The sequence below is a fragment of the Canis aureus genome, chromosome 4 (genome assembly GCF_053574225.1).
Source record: "Canis aureus isolate CA01 chromosome 4, VMU_Caureus_v.1.0, whole genome shotgun sequence".
Lineage (NCBI taxonomy): Eukaryota > Metazoa > Chordata > Mammalia > Carnivora > Canidae > Canis > Canis aureus.
This window is the reverse complement of record NC_135614.1, coordinates 89,005,050-89,024,432: the sequence shown is the minus strand read 5'-3', so window position 1 is coordinate 89,024,432 and position 19,383 is coordinate 89,005,050. Positions and strand designations below refer to the sequence as shown.

The window sequence follows — 19,383 nt, the reverse complement described above, 5'->3', positions numbered from 1 at the left end:
TTATTAGTGCACCATCTTGAATATGTTAATCAATAAAATAGATCCTGCAAGTAGGTAGGAGGGTAAATGCATGTTAATTACTTGGAATGTCTTAATTAACTCCTGCTGCTAATGACACAGCAATTAAGGTTTAAATATGTTTAGAGGATACATCGGTTTTCTACTGGGTCACGTTGCTGAACATCACTGAAATCTGATGGAATGGGGTGTTTTAGACCCACATTCTCAAAGAACTCTAATCTCAATGAGAAAAACAAGTAAAACTAAAGTTTTGGACTCTTTGCAGCACGTTGCCCTCACACACACTCCTGCTTCCTGGTTAGCTGCTCCTTTCCCTCCTCTGTCCCCACATCCCCCTGAGCACCCGGAGGTACCTCAGGGTAGTAATCACTCCTGAAGGCGCTTGAGGCTACGCATCAAACACCACTGATGAAATCAACCTCCCATACTTTTTTTTTTTTTTTTTTTTTTTTGAAGCTTTCTTTATTTCTGAGCCCTGGGAGGGAAGTTATGGTGGCGTCTGTTGACCTACCTTACAAGTACTCAATGCAGAGACCAGGGTAGGCCGATGGAGCTATTTTTAGAAGCTATCTCCTATTGTGGATTAAAGATAGCCACTCTCTTTAAAAGAAGGACCGATTCCAAAGGTGAAATCTATTTTCCCTTCTCTTCAATGTGGGCTGGCCCTGTGATTTGCTTCAGTCGAGAGAATGCAGCATACATGACACTGTGCCACTTCCAAGATCGGGCCTTAAGAGAGCTGTACGTACTTGGAACTCAACCAAAATATTGTGAAAAATCTGAGTCACGTGGAAAGAGAACTGAGGCACCTCAACCACAGCCCCAGTTGAGCATCCAGCCAACAGCAGCAAGAGCAAGTCATGCGAGTGAGCCATCTTGGATGCTCCCTTCTAGTCAAACCTCTGGATAACTACAGTTCCAGACGGACATCGTATACGGAGAAGAACCTTCCAGCTGACCTCAATTAACCCAGGCTCTGCAGAGATGGAAACCGATTGCTGTTTAAACTACTAAGGATTTGGAGCAGTTTGTTATACGACAATAAACAGTCAAAGCCTCTCTAGATCATCTTGGAGACCCAGGCTAAAACCAGCTCCTGACTGGCTCAGTGCTGCACAGGACGAGCCATGATAGGCCCAGAAATGGCTATGATGCAACTGAGAACAACTTTTTACTATGGGGCATGGACCTCGGAGCCAGACCGACTACATTTGAATCCTGGCTTTGCCTTTGACTGGATATATCCCTAGTAGAAGTTATGCAACTTTCCTGTGCCTACCTCAGTTTCCATTTGTGTAAAATAGTGATTATACTGTTCCCTACACCTCGTAGGTTTGTTATGAAGATTAACCATCAGTATCAGCATATGTAAAGCACTTAGAACAGTGCCTGGCACAGCTTAAGTGTTCAGCAAGTGTTCTCTATTAATATTATTATTTATTCTCTCTTCTGTTCTCCATCCAAGGAACCACCCACTCACAGCTATGGAGGGCTCTATACTTAGGGCAGAGGGATGGGGAAAGTGAACGGGAGTGCCAAAACATACTTCCCTTTTGATCCTACACCAGGAAGAAATGGATTCCTGCCAGGTCATAAAAGCATCAATGTGATAAATGCTAAATCTGATCGGCCTCACAACAGCAAGGGAGAAAAACCAAAAATGAGAGTAAGCGTTCAGTTTGCAGGTCATCCATAACGGAAATGTCACGTAACTAATGAAACTTTATCTGAGAATAAATTGCTCCTGGGTAGAAGAATCCATACTCCAGGAACCTCCTAACTGATTTCCACCCATTAAGAGTACTGAGCGTCTTATGCACTTAGTCCTGGAAAGTTATTTTCTTGGGCATGATCTGAGCTATCATCATCACATTAATAGCAACTTTGTTTCCAATTATTATTTTGTACTTCACTCTCACAAACAGGTCACGTTACAGATCATGGCCGTATTTGCCTATGTCATAATAAAATTAATTCAGTGTATTAGCCACACTGGGTTAGTTTTGGGGTTTTGGTTGTTTTTTTTTTAATTTCTTTAGTTTTTTGGTCATATCATAAAACACATTTTAGGGAACTGCTCTTGTTAAAATGACATTGAACGGTTTGTTTTATGAATGAAGCAAAACATAGTAGAAATCAATTCATTTTGCTATAGAATTAGTAAACAATACTTTTTGCCCCAGCCCTTTGTTTCTTCTTTATTTTGAAATTATATCACGGACCTACTTCTGCTTACTTCAAAACTAATCACCTCACATGAGTTAATATATAGTTGCCATAAGTGTCTGAAATACTTGGTATTCCATTTGAGCTCTTGAATTATCTGGCTATAGTGCTTCTCATGCGGCTTTTCACTGGAGTCCCAAATCTTCCTTTTTCTCATCCCCCCATGTTTCTAGTCATAGAATTATTGTAAATCCAATGATACTACTCTTATCATTTATCTGGACGTGGTTCTGTCTGCTTTCAAGACAACTGTGATAGATCCATAAATTGATACCCAAGTAGTTCAATCAATTAGAAGTCCTGGGAACATGTGCCAGGTTTGTGCCTATCTCCAGCATGATAGCATCATTCATCCACATTAGTTAGTCTTCTTTCCAAATTATTTATAAGCTTTTGGTCAACTTGGAAAAAAAATGCATATTTTCATTTCATGCCTGCTAATCATGCTTTAAATGATGACTATCAGAGATGCAAATTAATTGCAAGCCATATGAAGGATGCACAAATTAAAACCTATGAAATCTAAACTATTAATGCAATAGTAATTCAGCTTCCAGGCTCCTCTGAAATCACCAGGTTTCACCTATTTTTACATTACTCAATGCAAACTACATTTGTTAATTTAAACAAAAACAGGGAACACTAGATTTTATGACTTTCTTACCCTCCTAACTTTTCAATCCCCTTCCTTCCCTTTCTTCCATCGTCTCCTTTGTCTCTGGTTTGAACCTACTCTTTTATGTCTGCTTAACTTCAGCCCCATGTCACTACCAGATCTTATCAATTATACACTATTCTGCTTTAATTTAATATGTCATTCTTAACACTTTGAATTTTATATCCCACCAGTCTCTTCAAAGAGCCTGAATCAGTTCCACTATGAAAAAAACCAAAGCTTATATTTTCGAGGGCATTCGTAAGGTTATGGGTATTGTGTTTTATACGACTATACGTAAAAAGTTTAAGGATATACACAATTTCAGTGATTTTATTGAAACTGTTGGAAATACTTCTGCATCCACTATGTAGCAAAGGATGAAAGTAGCCAAAGCTTCTAAGCATGTCATCATATGAGAAAGAGCCTATTTCAGTGAAAAAAAGTTTTCAGATAAAGCTAATAGATTCAACTGAAGTTTCCAGACTAGTAAAGTCCTGCTTCACTTGCATGTATTTTCCATAAGTGGATCCCATTCTGGGCTTCAATGTTAAATCAAACAAAATATTATTATTAAAATAAATTGTGTGGCATTTCTAATTAATAAAATTAATGTAATTGAACTACAAGACGGTTTACCAACTTTGCCCTTTTAGAAACAAAATGGGTATAATTTCATCAAAAAGCAACAAACTAGTAAGGGAAACCATTTGAATAAAATGTTTCTAGAGTTTCTCAGATAAAAATATCACAGATTTCTCAAAGCACAACTCAACAAATCCTAAATCTTTGATTTGCATAAAATGTTTTTAAGGAGCATATGTAAATATCCTTGGTAATAACTAAACTCAAGTGCACACACATGTTTAGCAAAATCATTTCAGGAAAAAAAAAATGTCACAAATGTTTACCTGGCAAGGTTGTTTCATTTTAATGGCTATGACATGGTATCTGTAACAGCAGAGCTCGCAGGTCCAGGAACCTCTCTCACTGATCCACTTTAGCAGACACAGCTGATGCGTGTACCGAACTGACCCATCACATCGGCAGGGATTTAACAACTCCCCCTGGGAAGAAAAAAGCTCATGTGAATATTTATATCTGTGTCTCTATTAAACACACACACACACACACACACACACACTTGCTTTTGCTTTTAAAAGCCGTTTACCCAGAAGGATACAGCATCAAACTACCCTAAAAAATGAAATTAAATTTTTATACCTTTGATGGGAAGGAAACTAAAGTCTTAAAAGTATTTCAAAGATATTGCTTAGAGTCATGACATAAATGTTGTACCGACATACCAAATGTCTGCAAGATATAGCTCCCAATACCCTTGGGGGAAAGCTGTACTATTAAATCTCTTTAATAACTTTTAAGTGGATGGTCAGATGCATTTCCTCTGCAGTTATTCTTAATCATTGCTAAAGAAGAAATGCCTGGCATCCCAGAAAGTAGCTTCCAATAGCATTATGCTTTTATTTTCTTCTAAATGTAGCATCATAAATATTGACTTGGGGCACTATATTCCTGAAAGCCTGCATATTCTTACGCAATTTCCTTACTTTTAAAAATATTAAACCTCATGTTTCCTCAGACCACACACTTTGCGGGAGATACGTTATGCTGTTGTCTCCACGATTATTACTTCTTGTGCAAGTCTGCATGCACCTCTAAGGGGAGTTTTTAATTACTGACGGAATACAAAACGCATTACTTCTCGTGTAAGTTTGCATGCACCTCTAAGGGGAGTTTTTAATTACTAACGGAATACAAAACGCATTATTTCTTGTGCAAGTTTGCATGCACCTCTAAGGGGAGTTTGCATGCACCTGTAAGGGGAGTTTTTAATTACTAACGGAATACAAAACGCATTACTTCTCGTGCAAGTTTGCATGCACCTCCAAGGGGAGTTTTTGATGACTAACAAAATACAAAACGCATATAGTTAGCCAAACAGCCTTTCTTTCACAAGGTCAAAGTACATCCCTAGTCTTCTTGTAAAAAACGGTGACGAGCTCTTCGCGTCGGTGAGATTAGGTCAGCCCCGTGTGCAATGTGCAAAGAGCCTGCCCTTTTTGGTTCCGACATGACTCATGCTCAGTTTGCAGTCTAAGGCTACCTGCCTCGGGATGCATTTGGAGAGAAAAGGGGTGTCGATCACTTTCCGTCCATAAAGCAAAGGCCACTTAGCAGCTGGCCAAGGAGATGCTTAGGGCAGTGCGGTTCAAGCACCTGAGGAATGCAGAGCTGCGAAACCAGGAGGGGGCGGGGGGGGCGGGGAGGAAGGAGGGAAGGAAAGTGCGGCTCGGGGCGGGCGCTGTCCGCGGTGCTGAAGGCCGGGCCGCCCCGGGCCTTACCTGCTCGGCGCCCTGGAAGCAGATCTTGCAGATGGGCTGGTGGTGCTGGTGCGGGAGCCCCGCGCGCCGCTCGCCCCCGCCGCTGCTGCTGCTGCGGCTGCTGCACACCGAGCGCGTCTCGGGCGGCTCGCCCTCGGGCTCCGCGGGGACGCCCCGGCCCGCCGCCCCCGCCCCCGCCCCCGCCCCCGCCCCCGCCCCGGGGTCCCCGGCCGCCGCCCCCTCCGGGCCCGCGGGCAGCTCGGGGGGCGCGGGCTGCGGCGGCAGGTGGCGGGCGGGCGCGGGGGCCGCGGCGGGCTCCCCGGGCGGGGGCGGGGGCGGGGGCGGGGGCGGCCCGGGGTCCCCGCCGCCCGTCCTGCCGCCGAGGCCGCCCTCGGGGCTCATGCTGGGGCCGCCGCCGCCCTCTGCAGCCCCGCCGGCCGGCAGGCTCGGGCAGCAGCCGCAGGGCCCCGGGGGGCGGGAGGCCGGGGGGCTGCGGAGGGCGCCGGGGCCGGGGCGGGGCGGGATGCGGGGCGCGGGGGCGCGCGGGGACGCGGGGGGACGCGGGGGGACGCGGGGGCCCGGCGGCGGCGGCACAGGCTGCTGCTCCTCGGAGCCGCCGGCTCGGCTCTGATGGAGGCGGCGCCGGATTCGGCTGCGCGTGAGAGCCGCGCCGCGGGGGGGCGGGGAGCAGGGGAGGGAGGAGAGGATGGAGGGAGGAGAGGATGGAGGGAGGGAGGGGGATGGAGGGAGGAGAGGATGGAGGGAGGAGAGGATGGAGGGAGGAGAGGATGGAGGGAGGGGGATGGAGGGAGGGGGAGGATGGAGGGAGGGAGGGGGATGGAGGGAGGGAGGAGAGGATGGAGGGAGGGGAGGATGGAGCCCCGCCGCGGGGGGTACCCGGGGGGAGGGGGGAGCCGCGGGGGATGGAGGCGCCGCGGGGGGCAGGGGGAGGGGCGGGGGATGGAGACCGGAGCCGCGGGGAGGGGGACGGGGACGGGGACGGGGACCGGGACGAGGACGGGGAGGGGGAGGCGGGGAGGAGCGCAGGGGGCGTCCCGGGGGCGGCGGCGGGCGCGGGCGCGGGCTGGGCGCCGAGACGCGGGGCGGGAACCCAGGGAGGGGAGGTCCCCGCCGCCTCCGCGGACCCGCCCGGGCGGCTCACGTCGGTCCCGTCTCCGAGGCGGAGGGCGCGGCGGCCGCGGGCGGGACCGTTAGGGCGGGGGCGGGGGCGGGGGCTGCGAGGGCTGCGGGGGCTGCGGGCGCGCGGGGCGGGGGCGCGGGCGGGGGCGCGGCGGGGAAGGGCGCGCGAGCCGGGGCGCCGCAGCCTCCTCCCCCTCCCCTTCCCTTCCTCCTCCTCCTCCTCCTCCTCCTCCTCCTCCTCCTCCTCCTCCCCCGCCGCCCCGGGGTCAAGGGCACCGTCCCCGGCCCTCCCGAGCCCCGACTCCTCCTGCGCTCGTCGCCCCTCGGTGCTGCGGCCAGGACCCGGGGGCGCCGGCACCCTCGGACCGCCCCGGGCCGGGACCCCCGCGAGACCCTTCCCCAGGGACCGACGAGCGCCCCGAGGCCGCGCCCCGCACCCTGCACCCCGCACCCCGCACCCCGCACCCCGCACCCTGCACCCCGCACCCCCGCCTCCGGGCCCCCCGTGGGCAGGCAGCGTCCCCTCCAGGGAGCGGACCGAGCGGCACCTGCTGCGGCCTCCAAACCCGCCGGCGCCGCCCCCGTGCAGGGCGACGTGCCCCCAAGTCACTGCTGCTTCTCATTCTTCTAACAACGTCTTTGGCACAGTCGCTCTCCGGGCGGCACTTAGGCTGCATTTCCCAGCTGAAGACCCAGGATCCGATGGGCAGCAACTCGTTCAAGGTCACCCGGCTGCCAGCAGACAACTTCTGGGCTCCCTGACTCCAGATTCTCCAGCTCAGACACCCAATGATTTTTTTTTCTCCCCCAGTCCTCTGTCGTGTCTCCTAAAACATGGTATGTTTTATGGCACCGACTCCCATTAGTGGATGATCTGAAACGACTGAGATAAACTACCGGCTTAAATTAATTTGTCTGTTATACGTTTTGGCAGTAAAGAGTATATTTGGTTTAAAACACACACACACACACACACACACACACACACACACACACACACAAAGAGCAGTCCTGCTTCTTTTGACATTAACTGGTTTGGCTGCAAAGCAGAGAAAAGAAGGTAGTAAAAAAGAGTTCAGAAAATGCTTTGTCACAAATGGTCCTGAATGAAATAGTTCCCAGGAATGTCCTCTAATGCTCAGCCTGCCTAAGACTAGCTTATTTTTGGTAGCAGAGAGGCAGCCAGCAAGCATATTTTTAAAATAATAATCCCTGAATGCCCTCGGAACTTATCACATTGAAGAAATGTGGTTGTGGATATGCTTTCATTTTCAGCCTGCACCTGTCAAAATGACATTGCCGTGTGTGTACACTGCCACGGTCTCAAGATAGTCCTAAGCCTTGATCCTAAGTTAATGAATTAAAAGCTGCCTATATTGTCTTTAAAAAGAAAAAAACTAAATAATTCAATTTATAACAAGTAAATTTCTGCCAAGTATGATAAAGTCCATTATTATTTAAAGGACAGCATAAAAGCTGTGGGTTGTGTATAAACACTGTGGAAAGATTTAGGCAGCAGAGTAGCACGGATAAAGGAGGAAACAGCCAGAGTGCTTGATGAGTCCTCTCAATTGATTGTTTCTGAAAAAAATAATTCCAGTAAGAGAAAATTAACTTTCATTGAGACACTGAGTGGCCACGTAAGAGCATTATTTTTTGTAGGTTCTATGACCTCCAAAGCTGACCCTTCCCTGAAAAAGGGACATTTGTTACTGATCTTTCTTCAGTTAACTGAGTGAATCTTTTTTTTTTTAATTTTTTTTTAACTGAGTGAATCTTAAACGGATCAAGGAAAAACACCTTTGTAACTCTAAATGCATCCTTTCCTATAAAAATAGAGAAAACATCAGGGAGCACAGAAAGGATGAACCACTCTAGCTGCTGGCATCCGAGTGAAAGAGATGATAGAGACACAGACATCTGATAAACAACATCAGGGCACAGCAGCCACTGACAGGCATCCAGTAGCCAAAATGCATCTACCAACTGAAAAATGAATGAGAGGAGAGGCAGTTCTATCAATCCGAGCAAATACTGAAAGGCACATCCAACCAGCGTCAGCCTAGAGAAGAAAGATATAAATAACTTAACAAATGCTTGAAGAGTGTCCCTGTCTGTCTCCCTCCCCTCACATGCACGTGGAGTGAAATGGATCCTTCACCAAAACAGGTCTTTCATTATGAAGTTGCAAACCCTTTAGATACCGGGAGTTTCTTGAGCGGAGTCTAAAAATGAAGGATAGATAGGAGGGGCCCAGGCAAGCATGTCCCAAAAGTTACGTGGTGATATTAGCGGATATCTTTAAGAATTCTCCTTGAACTTCCCTTGTTACCCCATCCTGAACCTGTCCTATGGGGTCACTTCAGGGATTTTAGATAGAAAACAATTCAGGCTACACTAGGTCATGATGGGTTCCATGACCTTGAAGCTAGATAATGTGTGATGACTTTGAAATGCCCTTCCACAGGAGGGTTAGCGATTGGAGAGTTAGCCTGGAGAGCGCTTCAGAATTGCTTCTCAGTTCTTTTACATTAAACCCTTTGAGGTGTTCCAGAATTGTACACTTGGCACCTTGGGGTACACTCATTTGTTTTGTTTTGTTTTGTTTTGGGGGGGTGGGGGTTAGCTTTTCTCTCCTTTAAATTCCCTTTGTGTTTCTTACTTGTGCCATGAATCCTGACATTTAGTTTAAGACAGTCTTGCGTTTTCACAAAATTATTTAATGGAGACATTTTTCTCTTTCCCAAACTGATGAAGAATGCTCTTTGAGATGCCATATTTGTAAATATAAATTCATAGCAAATATTCATTATACATATTGAATAATTTAGTGATTAAAAGATGAATAAATATATGCAAGATGCATGGTGGTTACATATTTTTGAAAAATGTTTTAGAGAATATTTACTTGGCTGGGGCGCGCTAATTTGTCACCGTGGTCAATGAGTACAATACACAGAATTCTCAATTGCCCTCAAATACTTAAGAGAAAAGAACTCTATGTTATAGAGCAATTAGGTTATGTTGTCTGGGTGGGAGGGTGACTTTTAAAAGAGGATAGTGAAGTGCAATGTGTGTATTGTGAGTATCCAGTGCAGAGTGTAGCTTTGTTGTACATTAATACAAAAATAGCTTCAGTATCAGACAAAACGCTGTATGCAGACCAGTCCACAATTTATTTCTCCTATTCTCTCCTCTCCCTAGGACCTCACATTCACATATCAAAGTGTCTCCTTGACTGCTCTCCTTAGACGCTGAAGAGCCATTTCAAACTAATCCAGTCCAAAAGCAAACAACATCCCAAACCTGCTCATTTCCCAAATCTTCATGCCAGTAAGCGAGTCATTCATTCGCCCAGTTACTTAAGTCAAAATCCTTGGAGTCATCCTTGACTTTTCCACATCATACATTCAGTGTATCAAGAAATTCTTTCAGATGTACTTTCAAAATACACTGCAAATCTCACTACTACTTTTCACCATCCCAATTTCACCACCATCCCAATTCAAACCACCATCACGGTGCTCCAGGAAGGTCAAAGTAGCCTCTCTTGGTTGCTCCTTACTCTTGACTCCATCCCCTGCAGCAGCTGCGGTGATCCAATTCAAATGTAGGCCTGATCACGCAGACCCCGGCCCAGGACCCACCAGTGGCTTCCCATCGTACTTTGTGCAACATCGAGAACCTCAGCGTGCCGGCCAAGTCTTCGGTCTCGCTAGCTTCTGGCTACATCTCTGAAGACGTGTCCATACCTACCCTCCTACCCCAGCCCCCCTCCCTGTCATTCATTCCTACTACACTGAGCTTACAAATTTACCACTTCCCAAGTACACTCCTTCTTCACTCCTCTCTTCAGTCAGTACAGCTCTCTCTCTCACTTCACTCAATGACCGCTCAGACGCACCTCATCCCAAGACCTTCCTTAGCCTTCCTATCAGAGATGGAATCCTCCGCTGCCATTTTAACTCTAACCCTTGCCTAGTTTTATTCTTTTTCATATTTCCATTCAGCATTATATGCAGGCATACCTTGGTGTACCGCATTCACTTCGCTGTGCTTCACAGATAGTGTGTTTTTTACAAATTGAAGGGCTGTGGAAACCTTGCATAGCACACGTCTGTTGGCACCATTTTTCCAATAGCAGTAGCATTTTTGTTACATTTCGGTAATTCTCACAATATTTTGAACTTTTTTTTTTATCACTACTGTGTTTGTTACGGTGATCAGTGATTACAACTCACTGAAAGCTCAGATGATAGTTAACATTTTTGAGCAATAAAGTAGTTTTTAATTAAGGTATGTACTTTTTTTTTAGACGTAATGCTATCGCATGCTTAATAGGCCACAGTATAGTGTGAGCTTAGCTATTATATGCACTGGGAAACCAAAAAACTCACTGGGCTCACTGTATTATGACGTTTGCTTTATCATGGTGGTCCGGATCCAAACCCACGATATCTCTGAGATGTGCCTGCATTTACATATTGTGTGTATTTTGTTTGCTTCTTTTCTTATCTTATATCTTCTACCTAAACACTGGCTCCATTGGAGACTTCTGTTCACTGTTCTGTCCCCCATGCCTAAAACAGTGCCTGGTTCAGTAGTGTTCATAGAATGCTATTTATTGAACAAATAGATGAATAATTCAGTCAACCAAGCAGGTAATCACTAACCAGCCTCTGTCTTTAAGGCACTGTGCATCTGGTTAAACCATAGTTCCCAGGTGGAATTGCAATCTGTAGGACAATGAAGGATATCATGCACTATATATGTAGTATATTTTTTTCTATTGCTTAACCAAATTAACTAAAATTATGCTATTCTCTTAGCAATTTGTAGCTGTTTAGTCATTTTCTACCCTATAGAAGTGAAATCAAAGTCTTGATTGACCTTTGATGGTGAGCAGATTACATGACCCCAAAATATGTCATTTTGGTATGTACATTATTATGGGGTGAAGGTAGACGAGACCCAGCAGATTCAAGAAAAACTTTTCTCTCCCTTAACTACCTAAAGAATTTAGGTAAGGGGCACAGCCTAGAAAGAGAACTATCACCAGAGATAATTTTATCTAAAAGTTAGGTGGCAAGGCAAACATCTAATTACAAAACATCTACTCTTCATATTGTCCTGTCAATTGCCCTCATTCCTTCTGACTCCTCAGGCCCCTATCCCATTCCCTAACTCAGGATGGCCTGGTAGCCACACTGCTTCACTTGCCTTTGGGTATCCTGTTTTATGGGGTTCCCATACTTACATAATAACGTAAACAAAACAAAAACAAATTTATGGTTTTTTCCTATTAATCTGTCTCATCTTACTTTAACCAATAGACCAGCCAAAAGAACCTAGAAGGGTAGAAGAAAAAATATTGCCACCCTACACCTTGCTTTTGTATTCAATGAAGATGTCAGTAATTTGAGAATGCATGTCACTGGTCTTAAAGGAAAGTGAAGGGGTATGGATGGATGGGTCTCCACATTTGACCAATCTAACGGATCACCCATGATGGACCCTATATGATTTTACACAACACTGCATTCTAGCATTTCTCAATTCTACCCATAAGTTTGGTCCCATACTTTCCTTCAAGTCTTTCTATCTCTGTCACTTTCATCTCTCCATCATTCTCTGTTCCCACTGGCTATTCCACTCCTAAACTATTCCAAATCTACACTGACTGGCCAGTCATCCCTCTACCTTTCCTAGGTGCCTTGATCTTCATTTAACCTCCCTTCACCCGTCATCTCTCCCAGAACTTGGTATCTTCTCTGGACACTCATGGATATCTAAATTCTACATACAAAATCATCAAAGTAATGGAATAATTAATTTCCTAGTTTCTACCCAAAACACTTCCTATATCTTCTCCCAATACTCTGAAACCTTCAAAACAATACAATATTAAAGGCATGTGTGATTTTTTTAAAGAATCATATTGCATTTTTAAAATTACAAAAAACCCCACACACATTATTTTCTGTCTTAGTCTCACTACCTTGAAACTTGGTAATGCAAAAGGGATTTTTACCAGATAAGTTGAAGGCAGAGAAATCTGTGGGATAATTATGTATACTGAATATCCTAAGGCTGACTGAGATCTGGAATGCAGTCAAATCAACATGACCCAGTAGGGTCACCCAAGCTTTAGAAGGACCTGAAATAAAGCCAGCCTTGATTCCCCTCAGCTGAAAATCATCTATTTTTATACCAAACTTGCATATTAAATTAGATAGATTTTTATGACCTTTTTCACATTATGCCTTGCATTGCGGTTAGGTATGTACACTTATCTGGATTTTTTTCACTCTTGCGCTAGATTGTAAGCTATTTGGAATTCAAATCTGTCTGTTTAAATGGAGTTTCTCTGAAGCATGTACTATGATGGCTGATATTAGTGGGAACACAATAAATGTGGATCAAATAAGCAAATTTTAACTGAAATCTCACTTCTGTTAAAAGTATTATTTACTTTTTCTAAAGTTTTTGATAGAGTTCCCTAAATAAAAGGTAGCTATGCTTCTGTGATGTTTGGATGGAGAGCAGAAAATTAGTTTGCTAGACAGACAAATTCTTCTAGACAGACTTTCATCAGAGTCCCTAAGGATCAATCTAAGATTAATAAGTATGGTGAGGGGCACCTGGCTGGCTCAGTTGGTAGAGCATGCAACTTTTGGTCTTGGGGTTATGAGACCGAGCCCCATATGGGGTGTACGGATTACTTAAAGATAAAATCTTTTTAAAAATTGAATTAAGTTCAGCGAAACACTCCCGTTTCCTTTTCCTCCTCCCTTTTCCCTGCCCACTCTCCCTCAGGACACTTCTCTTACCACCTGGGCCACTACGTGGTCAGTTCAACACCAGTCTGAGAAGAGTGGAGCCATGAGGCCAGAATCATCAAGGATACTATCCTGGAGCTTGGCTTCAACTGGGTACTGACCTGAACCCTGGTTGCTCTGGCCATAAAAATCCTTGGGCCTCTGCCTCCATGAGGAGAACTGGTCTGCTCTTATTCCCTTTAGAGGGTCCTTGTTCAGAAAAGAGGAGGAGGCCCCTCCGTGCTTACACCAGATCATAAATCCCATGTCCCGCCTCCAACCCTACCATGACCTACCCCTTTTCCAGACTTTAAAAGTTTCCAAAAATGACCTGAGAGACTCAGCCTGGCCAATCACCAAAGGTAGACTTTGGCAGGAATGACATGGCTGGTATGGCCAAATTGCTACTCCTCGAGGGAAGAGAAATGTTTCCAGGGACATGACTTTTGACAGATACAAACAGATGCTAACCCTCCCCCCGTCTTGGAATTTGACTTTTAGCCCATTGGATTTACAGTACTTGTCAGCTCCTACCTCCTGCCCAGCAGAACGCTCAAACTTAGCCCCTCCCGGCTAAACCGACAAGGTGACATTGCACTCCAAAAGATACTGAAATGCAAAACCTAGAGTAAGAAGGTTTCTTAAATGCAGGAAGTTGGGAATAGGTGGACTAGGTTAATACAGTTAAAAAATAATTTTTGATGCTATAAGCGTGAGCTCCATGTGCTGGCAGGGGGGTTAAGTGAGTGGGGGTATTGGAGGATCCCACAAATGATAGGCATTATCAAAAAGAGATTGAGTGCAAACCATAAAACACCATATTTTGTAAAATCAACAATTACCAAGTGACAATTTTTTGGGTAATGGACTTTGAGAGATGGATGGACCTGACTTCAAAAGAGCCATAGTCCAAGTAAAAAGACAGGCATATAGACATGAACATGTTGTGCAGATTAAGAGTTACAGGAGGAAGATTAAAATCATAATGGAACTACACATATAAACTATTCTGCAGGAGAAACATGATTATCGTAAGAAAAAGTTTCTCCGAGCGAGTCATTTGAACTGGGCTTTGCAGGCTAGATAGGAGTATGCCGGCTTTGCCTCCAGCTCAGCAACTCACAAAATCAAGAGGCGAGAGAAACTGCTGTGGGTATTAGACTCACGTATGAGGACTGCAGGGACGAGGAAGGGTGACTGAGGGTACAACTCAAGTTCATAAGAAATAAAGGCAGTGATAAGCAGGATAAAAGTGAACATGGTACATAGTGAAATAGTGGAAGAACAATGTCACTACAGAAGACGGTAGACCACTCAATTACTGAGAAGTCACTATTCCGTCCAATGCGACCTCGAACCACCTGAGAACGAGGAAATAAACAAATCGGCCCCCAGAAGACCATTGCAGCCCACCCCACGCGCTTTACTTTCCTATCAAGCGAAACCACTAGATCTGTTATATTTGATCTTAAATATAATCCTAATATCTCTGCTTGCCTTCCCTATCCACAGCAAATTACAAATAATGAATCTAGAAACGTAAGCAGAGTAGGAGTTTTGCAAAACAGCAGCTAATGTTCCAGGTCTCCTCCCAAAGAAGCAGAGCCAGTGATTTAAGAGTCTTAGCTGGGGTGGAGGGGGGGACCCTTGCTGGCTCAGTCGGAAGAGTATGTCACTCTTGATTTCGGGGTTGTGCGTTCCAGCCCCATGTTGGATGTAGAGATTACCAAAAAACAAATAAATAAACTACTTTTAAAAATAAAGTATTATAAAAATAAATAAAAACCTTAGCAGTAAGAGTTCATTTAAGAGCAAACAACTCTATAGGCAGTTTACTAAGCCACTGGAAGTACGCTCGCCTTGTAGCTTTGCATAATCACTGGTGTTTACAATGAAGGGCATGGCACGAGTCTCCAAGAAAAGTTTACAGCCTGGGCAATCTGCAAAGAATGCTGAGGCAAGTGTTCAGAAGATTCCAATATTGTTGATGACAATTTAATTTAAAGATTATTGTCAAATTTTTTTAAACAATATTGTTGATAATTACGAATTTCCAATATTGTCCATCATTGTTAATTATTAATTACGGATTATTGTTTCCCAATTTTGTGTATTACAAACCTGTTAAATCGTTATTGTTAATTACAAATTTCTACCACTTAAAGTAACCAGATTTAAAAAGTTTTGTTTATTTTAGATAGTGGAGGGGTTGCAGAGGGAGAGGGAGAGAGAGTCTCAAGCCAACTCAGAGCTGGACACAGGGCTCGATCTCAAGACCCTGAGATCATGACCTGAGCCAAAAGCAAGGGTCAGATGCTTAACCAACCGCACCACCCAGGCGTCCCTAAAAACTTTCCTTACAGTCCTCTGGGCAGCCCTCTGAGACCCCCTCCCAGGTGGGGCAGGGATCACGCAGGTCCCTAGCGAGCCTGGGCCGCAGCCCTCTCCTCTTACTCTCTCTACTTGTCTCTCTCCACCAACAGATCAGAAGTTATTGAAGCCAGATCATTTATGTACATGTGAAATGTATGGTTTGCTCCCAGTCCTAAGTACAAATGCGTTGGTATTAATGGGTAGCCCAAAAAATTTATATAAAGAACAAAAGAAATGAAGTGATTTTTAGCACTTTTAAAGATCTATGTTAAAAATGAATGAACCTTTAACTACATGAACAATTCTCTTGCACTTAACCAACGATAACTGAGAGTGATGGATCGTTTACTGGGTCAGGAACCATTCCAAGCGCTGAGCACGTGTTAATTTATTTCATCTTCTCCACGGTGCTGTGGAGCAGGTGCGGTTATCCTCACTCTCCTGATGGGAGAGGAAAGCCGGAGAAGGTGAGTGGTGCCCGTTCAGGCAACTAGTCAGCGGCAGCAGACCATCCCCTGACCTACTCGCCTGATGCCTCCGGTGCTATCTAACTGATAGCAGACCAAAAAAGAAACTCCTGCTCCTAGAGGTGGCCTTCTCCTTAAAAAAAAAAAAAAAAAAAAAAAAAAAAGAATCCTTAGTTTTTAACCACTCTTCTGTGAGTTGGACATTTCTGGATTCCATATACACGTGAGACCGTACGGTATGTGTCTTCCTCTGGCTTATCGCACTTGGTGTCATATCCTCCAAGTCTATCCATGTTGCTCCAAGTGGCAGGATTTCTTTCTTTTTTTTAGGCTAAATGATATTCTACTGCGTATATAGAGCACATTTTCTCCATCCATGTATATATCTCAGCTATTGTAAATAAAGCTGCAGCGAACATGGGAGTGTAGTGTCAAAAGGTAAGTGGAGGCATATTAAAAATGTTAAGTTTGAGCGAAAATCTGGTAGCACCCAATGCAGCAGATGGAAAGGAGCTCTGAGCAGCTCTGAGCAGCCGTACAAAACGAAAGCCTTGGCAGAAGAGAACGGGAGCAAGGAAGTTACACTGAGCAAAAAAGTGGGTTGGTTATTGCAAGGTCACTTTCCCTTCGGGCTGGCGGGGGTCCATGAGGCAGATGACCTGACTGGTGCTGGTCGGGAGACTCCTGACTGACAGGTTCAGATTCCACTTCTGGGAGAACAGAAACCATAATTAAGTCTTGGATTGGTAATGTGGTGGTTAGCAGAGGAGTCCCCACTGGGGGCCTGATGTCTTGTTTCTGATAGAGGTAAACTTGACTTTCTTTTTTTTTAAATAAATTTATTTTTTATTGGTGTTCAATTTGCCAACATACAGAATAACACCCAGTGCTCATCCCATCAAGTGCCCCCTCAGTGCCCATCACCCAGTCACCCCCACCCCCCACCCACCTCCCCTTCCACCCCCCCTAGTTCGTTTCCCAGAGTCAGGAGTCTTCATGTTCTGTCTCCCTCTCTGATATTTCCCACACATTTCTTCTCCCTTCCCTTATATTCCCTTTCACTATTATTTATATTCCCCAAATGAATGAGATCATACGCTGTTTGTCCTTCTCCGATTGACTTACTTCCCTCAGCATAATACCCTCCAGTTCCATCCACGTTGAAGCAAATGGTGGGTATTCCACGCTTTCACGTCTCTGCTCCTGAGTAGCAGGGGGTGAGGACAGGGCACCGGGGAGGTAGGAGTATTATGGGCCCGACCTTTGGAGATTGAAAACCTGAAGTATCAGGGCCATACTCTTTCAAAGTTGTGTTTTGACGACCAGTGGCAGGGAGAAAATAACAGAAGTGAAGGGTCATTGAGTTGAGTAAGTATGACACCCTCCTAGGCTCTCAGCTGTGTACCGCCTTAAACAAATATCCAGGTGTAAAAGGCTGGTTCACTTTCACGTTTCAGAGAATAATTCATTTATAAATCATGACTGAGAAATGGCGGCACAAGCCTAAAACCCACCCTAATTCTGTGGATCTCCACCAGGAGCGACTTTGCCCACTTGTGTCTCCTCCCATCCCAGGGGATACTTGTCCATTCTGGAGACTCTAGAGCCGGCTTTCAGGCAACCAGGTTGAGCAATGGCAACTTGCTCCAGGCAAAAGGGCCCACAGCGATCCCTGAGCTGAATACAGACAGCCCATCAGGCAACCCACCCAAGATACCCACAGGCCTTGACTAAATAATGGGTTACTTACAACCAGGCACAACCACCAAAAAAAGCAAACTGCATTCTCATTCCTCTTGACCTTTCTGCTTTAAATACAGCCTCTCTGGGCACCTGGGTGGCTCAGTGACTGAGTGTCTTTCTTTGACTCAAGTCTTGATTCCAGGGTCCTGGGATGGAGTCCCCGCATCGGGCTCCCTGCCTGTGTCTCTGCCTCCCTCTCTCTGTCTCTCCTGAATAAATAAATCAAATCTTTAAAGATAAGCACATCCATCCATCCATCGAGCCTCTCCTCTGCTCTGCTGGCCTGCCCACTGCCCCCTTGTGGTGTGCTCTGTGAACGTCTATCTCCTTTGTCCTGCCTCTGCTGAATCCTTTCACCACCCTTGCTGCAGGCTTCCAACCTTCTGGGTCTCCACACACTTGCAGGTCCCTGTCTGATCACCCCACAGAGATGAGATGAGGGTGTCCCAATCAGTGGGCAGTGCTTCTGGAGAGGATTTGGGCTGTGAACCACGGTGCTGCTGAATCGCCTACCATACACAGAATAGCTCCCTCAAAAAAACCTGTCTGGCCCCAGACGTCAATAATGCCAAGGTCCCATCCCAAATAACTGCAAAACTCTTCTGGAAGTATGAGTATAGGAGAAATAGTTAAAATTTTTAAAAAGCAGCACTGAAAAGGAAATTATAAACTATTCAAACAAGGATATTATGAAAAGTTTTAGAAGTAAAAAAAAATGAGTAGTTAAGTATTAAAGTTCCTTCTTTTTTTAATTCTGAAAGAAGTAGAAACAATTACGAAAGAAGGACAGGGTCCAAAGACATTAGCCTTTGCATAATACAAGAACACAGGCTTAAAGAGCTAATTTAAAATAGATTGAAAGTAATGCATGGGCGAAAGGTAACTCCTCACAAACTGTTGAAAGTCACTTTTGGCTTAATGTTTCATCTTTTCCAGTGCTCAGTGAACAAACTTCCCACTGATTTCAAAGACTATTTTGGTTCTGACATTAGCTTCATGGAAGCTAAGAATTAGATGTGAAGAATTATGAACTCACAATAATATAGACTTCAAAACTCCGAAAATAGAAAGATATGCTTCTCTAATTCATCCTGAAATTCATGTACTAAACAGTAAGTATTTTGATGAAAGCGATGGGAATGACACCTGCATTTCTAAGAGAGGCAATAGTGATGAAAAGGAAAAATGTGACTGGTAGAGGAAAATGTAATCCTCATAGGGTGGGTTTAGGAACAAAAACACTTAGAAAGAAATCCCTAATCTCCAGATGTCATATTAGTAACTCTTAAGACAAAAAGAAAAAAAACTTAATAACATTGATAATATTTTTTTCAGATTTTCTATAAGAAGGGAAGACAAACATGCCACCCCAAAACATATGCCTCTTTGGCCTAAAGATTATTTTGAACTCATTATTTTTAAAAAGAAAAAGCAGCCACAGCAAAAGCCCTGGAAAATAAAGAGGTTACCCTCATTTAGGGGCCTTTATATTTCAGAGGGAAATCTGCAGGCGTAAGGGTGTTTCCCTCTGGTACCAGGAGGATGAATCTAAAGCCCATGGAGAATCTCGTCAATGGAGAAGGCTTCAGTTTAGATGA

General features: G+C 44.7%; 1 protein-coding gene across 1 annotated transcript in view; it reads right to left on the bottom strand.

Annotated features, from left to right (window-relative positions):
• The window catches only part of MARCHF11 (membrane associated ring-CH-type finger 11), a 106,811-nt gene extending 90,476 nt beyond the window's left edge, over nt 1-16,335 (bottom strand). The window contains exons 1-5 of the mRNA XM_077894290.1: nt 16,278-16,335; nt 15,039-15,142; nt 14,468-14,563; nt 5,266-5,517; nt 3,814-3,969 (exon numbers count right to left, since the gene is read on the bottom strand). Of these exons, the coding sequence (XP_077750416.1) occupies nt 3,814-3,969; nt 5,266-5,517; nt 14,468-14,563; nt 15,039-15,142; nt 16,278-16,335 (666 nt within the window). The remainder of the gene's footprint in view (nt 1-3,813; nt 3,970-5,265; nt 5,518-14,467; nt 14,564-15,038; nt 15,143-16,277) is intronic.
• Nucleotides 16,336-19,383: the final 3,048 nt, after the last annotated feature.